Below are 6,377 nucleotides of genomic sequence, written 5' to 3' on the forward strand. Positions count from 1 at the left end.
AGATTGTTGATATTTCAAAGATTTAAAGGACTCTAATAGCCGAAACCGGTTTGGCTCAGTGGATAGAGCGTGGGCCTGCAGACTGAAAGGTCCCAGGTTCGATTCTGGTCAAGGGCATGTACCTTGGTTGCGGGCATATCCCCAGTAGGAGGTGTGCAGGAGGCAGCTGATCAATGTTTCTCTCTCATCGATGTTTCTAACTCTCTATCCATCTCCCTTCCTCTCTGTAAAAAATCAATAAAATATATATTAAAAAAAGACCCTAATAATAAAGTAGTTGTGGGGCATGCAGGTAGAGACTGAAAGAGAAAAAACAAAGCTTTGCCACTCACTTTCAGTTTCTCAGTTGCTGGAAACCAAGATCAACAGTAATTAATATAAATGTGAGAAGTCCATCAGAAGGCTGACCTGGGCTCCTTTGATATTCATAGGGTAAATTTGCATTTTATTACCTACTGCTGACACAATGGCCTAAAGCAAACTCTCTCCTAACCAGATAATCTTACTGTTTACTAAATAATTACCTTTGATATATCTGTTTGCATTCCTAAAAGGCAATTGTGCATTCTAGTAAATAAAAGCAGCTGGGAACTTGACTATTACAGTTAAGTTTTCCCTGGCTTCCCCCATAATTTCGAAATTATTATTTCTTGTTTTGTGTTTCAATTTGCGTGTCAACTTTTTCTCCAAGCCTTTGAACCCGAAAGCCACGCTGTGTGGCTTTCACACTCAGGTCACTCCTGTCCTCCAAACCAAGTAATCAATGAAGACTGTAATGTATGCAGAGATCTTGTCCCCGAGGCTCCTTGTCCCTGGTGAGGAACTGGGCTTTGCTGCTCACACAGTTTTCCTCACAGAGGTACTCAAGGGCTTTTGGAGGGCAAAGTTTCAAGGCCTGATTCTACTTTTAATACAAGCAATCAGCCTAAGAGTTTGTTCTTTTATAAAATGGATAGAAGAAGACTTCTGAGATCTTATCTCCAACTGGACAAAATGCTTCTGCTGCTTCTGCATCTTTTGGACAGTCTTCCCCAGAGGTGGAACATGTGAAGTGTCTTCTCATTTTCATGCATGACAGTTCCTTTGAGGGTCTGTCATTGCTTTCTTACCTTTGATGATTTATGCCCCTTCCTCACCTTCAGTTTGGAAACCACAAGTATGTTCTGCAATGTTGTAGTGATTTATGAAATAAATGTGGGATAATAAGTACCTATTAAATAATATTTATGAAGTTCTAGAAGTATAGAATATAAAAGATAAGAGGATATACCTTTGGCCCAAAGCAAATGTGTATTTAAGTGAATCTTGTCACATAGAACCATGAGTTCTAGCAACTTCCTTAGCTAATTTCTTGTACATTTGCTTATGATATCACATTTTTCTGATAGATTATTTCCTCTGAGCTACTGGGATACTCCTTTTGGCTACCCCCCCTCCCTCCCCCCCCCCCCCCCCATCCCCGGACATGGGTCAGGCCCCCATTCTCTCCATGGATCCAGTAAATATTGGCAGACAGTTGCCTCTCTCTGGTCTCCTTTCTCCCCACTTTACTTCTATCTCACCTGACCTCACACCTGCTCATCACAATTCTGTTTCTCTGACCAAGGGCAGAAGGCTTCTGTGCCTCAGCTTAGCCTTAGGGACAGAAGCTTGGCTGCTTTTGTGAGGTTGTTATTAATGTGTTTGTAATTTGTTATTGCTTTTAATGTCATGCTCACAGGAGGAAAATGCTGGAATGGAGCTACTTCTGGGGTCTGTGACGTTAGCTAGATGTGGTGCCTCTTCTTCTTGATTCAGATACCCGAGAATTCAGAAGGGGAAACTAGCTCCAACATTACTGGTCATGGCAGAGGAGGTTGCTGCCCGCTTTTACCAAACAAGTGTACTATCATTAGAGATTTGTCCCTTTTGTGTTGCAATTTAATTTTTAAATTGTGGTAAAGTATACATAACATAAAAATTTACCTATTAACCATTTTTTTTAGGTGTACAGTTCAGTGGCATTAAATACATTCCCATTGTTTTACAACCATCACCAATGCTCTTATATTTCCATTGCACCAACCATTCTTCTCAGGACATTGAGTTTTGTAGAAAAAGCAGAGGACAAAATGTCCAGGCCTCTCTGTCCCATTCCCCAAAGCTGTGTGGGGAGGAGAGATGGGGAAAGGGTGGCTGGGAAGTGGCTCATCCTGTCTGCCAGGATGGATTGTGGGAGGTCCATTTGCCCTAAAGAAAAGACCCCATTTTCCTGCAGGAGCTCAGACCCAGTCCTGAATACATTTGTTTTGTACAGAATGATGCAAAGTCAGTTATTTTGACTCTAGATATGGTCATTTATTAAGTTATGCCAACACCGGCTGTCCTAGAGAAGAAAGTCAGTCATAGGAGGTCTCAGTTTGATTCCCCTGCTGTGTGAAGCGTCTCATTGTTCTGTTTATCCAGGGCAGGAAGCTGGAAATCCTGGTGAAGACTCCTGGAGGAGTCCCATTATTACTTCCATAGGAGACAATGCCCTGGGCCACATTGTTGCACACCATCGGGCCTCCGGAGTCCCCCTGTGGGTGATGAGAGGGAGGGACACTAAGCCAGGCCCCTGCACTTCATATCTCCCATGCTTGGGGCCCTAAGATCTGGCCCTCAGAGGAGGGAGGCAGGTGCAGGTGAAGAAGTCTCAAGCTCCTGGGTCTCTCACTTGTTAGATTTCAACCCTGGCTGTGGTGACTATCTCTAGCTCAACCCAGGTTAAAGTACCTTGCCTTTTCCCATGAAAACACTGTAGGTGTATCCATTGCGTGTCTCATGCTCTTCCCCTTCCCTCAGATACTGGGTTGATGGGAACCTCCCACACTTTACTCTGGTCTGGCCCCCAGACAGGCTGTGGGGATGTAGTCTGTTCCCACTGCCCTGTTCTGCCCAGTACCCCAACCCCCCCCCCCCCCCCCTCGTCTCAGGCAGATGCCAGTGACCTTACCAGGAAGGCAGACTTCCTCTCCCTCCGGTTGCCTACACAAATTTGTGTTTGGCCGTTGAAGGGCCCAAAGCGACGGCTGCATTCCTGATCCCTCTGCACTCTCAGCTGCACATCCTGAAGTGTGTCTGTCCTCCTGTTCTGGCTGATCAGGCCCCAGCCAGCCACAGTGCACAAGGACCCAGGACTCAGTCTGGTCTTGGATTGAGGCAGAGCCACTGGCCTCACAAATCGATTCCGTCTGGCTCTATTTTCCAGCTGGAGGGAAGAGTGCAGGCACTCAGGGAATGTCTATGCAGCCCTCACCCACCACCCCTGGGACTCTGCCTCTGCTTCCTCCTCCCTGAAGCCCCGCCCCCCCCCCCGCCCCCAATGCTGGGAAGGAGCCAGCTCAGGTGGAGGACCAGAGGGTCAGGAGGTGGTACCTGCAGTAACATGATGTCATTCTGGAGTCTCTGCTCACTATATCCAGGGTGGCGGATGGCTCTGAGCACAGACAAGCGCTGTTGGGTCCTTTCCTGTCTCCTGATGTTGTGGGCCCCCAGGATGACATTTATAGTTCTGCAAAGAAATGGTGGCTTAGGGGTAGGTATGAGCTGCATGTGCTAAAGTCCACCAGCTGTGCAGGGCAGGTGAGAACCCAGGGTAGCAAAACTGCAGCTGAAGAAAGTGAGGGAAGAGGAAGTCTTTGGGGTTGAGATCTTTGCGTCCTCTGCCTCTCTAAAGCCTTAAACTGGTGGTGGTAGGGGACACAGTGACCTAAAGGATAAATTGATAAATAGGATAAATTCATAAATAGCTTTAAGTCATATTCTGAGTTTTAATGCATGCTTTTTGTGTCATTTTCTTCTCCAGAATTTATACTAGCCTGTTACCTGGACTTATCCCAACCTCTTCTCACACCTCTCCACCCCCCACTCCCTCACTGCCAATGCTAGAACTTTGCTTTCAGCCATATGTTCTCATGAACACTAATTCCTGAGCTGCTTAATGTTCGCCGGAGAGCTCCTTAGTTGCTCACCTTCCATAGCAGTGAGCTGCTGTCATCACAAAGTCTTCTCGCACCAGGAACCCCCCACAAGCGCTCCGTCCCCCTGGAGATTGTATCAGGAGGTATGCCATGTAGGGGCGGGAATGGGGTCGGGCCTCCTGGCCTCCGATGATCTCCCCTGGAATGAAGTATTCAGCACTTATCTCTGTGCTCCCTGAGAGGGCACTAGTGTGGGGTGAGAGCACTAGCGTGGTGACTTCAGAAAGGCAAGATTTGAGGAGGCTGCAGAGATGATGCAGGGAAAGGAAGATTTGGATTAGATATTGAGAATTGGGGTTTGCAGGGTACCACATTATTGGAGAGGCTTCAGGGTTTTACAGGAAACATTGCTGGGCCCTCATCTCAGAACTTAGCTCCCCTCCTTTCCAAAATAAGAACAACCCTTGTTCCAGGCAAGGCCATTTGAGCCTCTCAGGTGGGGAGAGCTTGCTGTCTGCAACCAGAGCCCTCTGTAGTGGCTTCTCCCAGAGGTTTCCTGGTATTTTCTCTTCTTGATCCTCCTAAGTCCAGCTCATGACTAGCTCATGAGCAGCACAGACTGCCTTTTAGGAATCTAGATATGACCTGAGGGGACTGTTATTGCATATCCTTGTCTCCTTGGCTTTGGCATAGGGCTGCAGAAAAATTCATAGAGCAAAGTTACAGAGCACATTCTACATGCCAGGGGCAATTTCAAGAGTTCCATGTACACAAGCTAATGTAACCATCTTAGCAACTCCACAAGGTGGCTTTGCTGTTATTTCTATTTATAGATGAAATACCTGGGAACTGTGAATGCAGTTACTGTGCCCAATGACACACAGTGAGAAAGTGCTGAGGCTGTCTGGGCCCAGAGTCTATGGGATGGGATTGGGCCTCTGTGGGTTTGGATGGTCACTCACCTGCCCCAGCCCCTGCAGGTAGGAGAAAGGCCACCAGGAGCAGGAGTTGCTGCATCTTCCCAGGAAGGCTGACCAGTCAGATGCTGCTGGTGCTTCCTCCTGCCAGGCTTTTAATCCCCAACAGAGAAAGGAAGGATAGGGTGGGGACTTGAGGGTTCCCATTCCAATTTTTCTGTTGGTGTAATAGGTTTCATCACCCTCGACTGGCAGGAGGTTCGTCTACAAACCACCAGTGACCTGAGGGAAGGCAACACTGTATCTCCCACAGCCGCTGAGTCATGTTCAGCGGAAATGGGAACCAGGGCACAAGAAGAGAAGCTTTGGGCATGGCAACCCAGGACCCTAAACCCATCTAATTCAATAATATCCCAAGAAGGCACAGAAGCTGCTAGCTGCCTATGACCTCATTTCTTATCCCTCTGGGATAGAAGCCTGCCTGAACTCACCCTTTGGGCCCTGGCCACCTGCTGAAACCCTGGCTGCTCCCACCTCTTTCTAGAAATTGTCAAGGCAGATTGAGTAGCTTTCTGTGCTGGGTGGGTGGAGGGTGCTGGCAGAGAAGGAAAATGGAAGAACAAGGCTGTGCCCTTGATGGCAACTTTCTTAGGTCACTTGAGCCTGAAGGAACTCCCAGTAAAAGGTAGGACAGTTGAGGTCTTCTGTTTGCCGTTTCCTCCTCAAGGTGAGAACTTTTGTGTCTCAGGGGGTTCTCTGTTTGCAGGCAAGGCCTGGTGGATGGATTCTGTTGAGAGCTGTCTGAACCTGGCTTGAAACTTATAAGATCTTATCCAGGATATGAGTCCCATGATCCAAATCCCCATTCTCTATCCAGGGATGGGGATGATTTAGAAGGTACATCCTTGCTGTGCTCCCTATAATAACATAAATCTAAAGAACTGAAGCCACTCATTCAACACTGAGAATGAGATCCAGTAGAGTATGGCAGAATAATACAGTGGGTTAAGTCAGGTTGGAGAGCAGAGAGGGCATTTTGACCAGGGGGAGACATATTACATGGTCTATTTGACATTAATTGTAGTGATTGCCTTATAATTATTCTTTAAACTGTACCTTTATGTTTTGTGCACTTTCATATGTGTTCTAGAGGCCTAGTGCACAAATTCATGCACCATTGGGGTCCCTTGACCTGGCCTGTAGGATTGGTCTGTAACCCACTCTCTGACATCCCCAGAGTGGTCCTGAATTGTGAGAGGGTGCAGACCAGTCTGAGGGCTGGGGGGAAACATAGGAGGTTGGTCAGCCAGGGAGGGATTGTGGGAGGGCTCCAGGGTATGTCTGGCCCGCTTAGCTCAGTTGGGATCGACCTGACCCCAGCAACATGCTAACTTACTGGTTGGAGCGTCTGCTCCCTAGTGGTCAGTGCATGTCATAGCGAGTGGTTGAGAAGCCTTAGCATATCATTAACATATTATGCTTTGATTGGCTGAACAGCCATCTGGATGACCAGACACCT

At 47.5% G+C, this 6,377-nt stretch overlaps 1 protein-coding gene across 1 annotated transcript; it reads right to left on the bottom strand.

Moving 5' to 3' along the window:
* Window positions 1–2,324: 2,324 nt before the first annotated feature.
* On the bottom strand, window positions 2,325–5,102 carry LOC118726109 (cathepsin G). Its single transcript, XM_036450564.2, has 5 exons — window positions 4,904–5,102; window positions 3,993–4,140; window positions 3,397–3,532; window positions 2,975–3,229; window positions 2,325–2,558 (listed from the first exon to the last, which is right to left on the bottom strand). The coding sequence occupies exons 1-5, from the start codon at window positions 4,956–4,958 to the stop codon at window positions 2,379–2,381; spliced, it is 774 nt and encodes a 257-aa protein (XP_036306457.1). The 5' UTR covers window positions 4,959–5,102; the 3' UTR covers window positions 2,325–2,378.
* Between the last annotated feature and the right edge of the window lie 1,275 nt (window positions 5,103–6,377).

This window comes from Pipistrellus kuhlii, unplaced genomic scaffold, assembly GCF_014108245.1.
Source record: "Pipistrellus kuhlii isolate mPipKuh1 unplaced genomic scaffold, mPipKuh1.p scaffold_m20_p_1, whole genome shotgun sequence".
NCBI lineage: Eukaryota > Metazoa > Chordata > Mammalia > Chiroptera > Vespertilionidae > Pipistrellus > Pipistrellus kuhlii.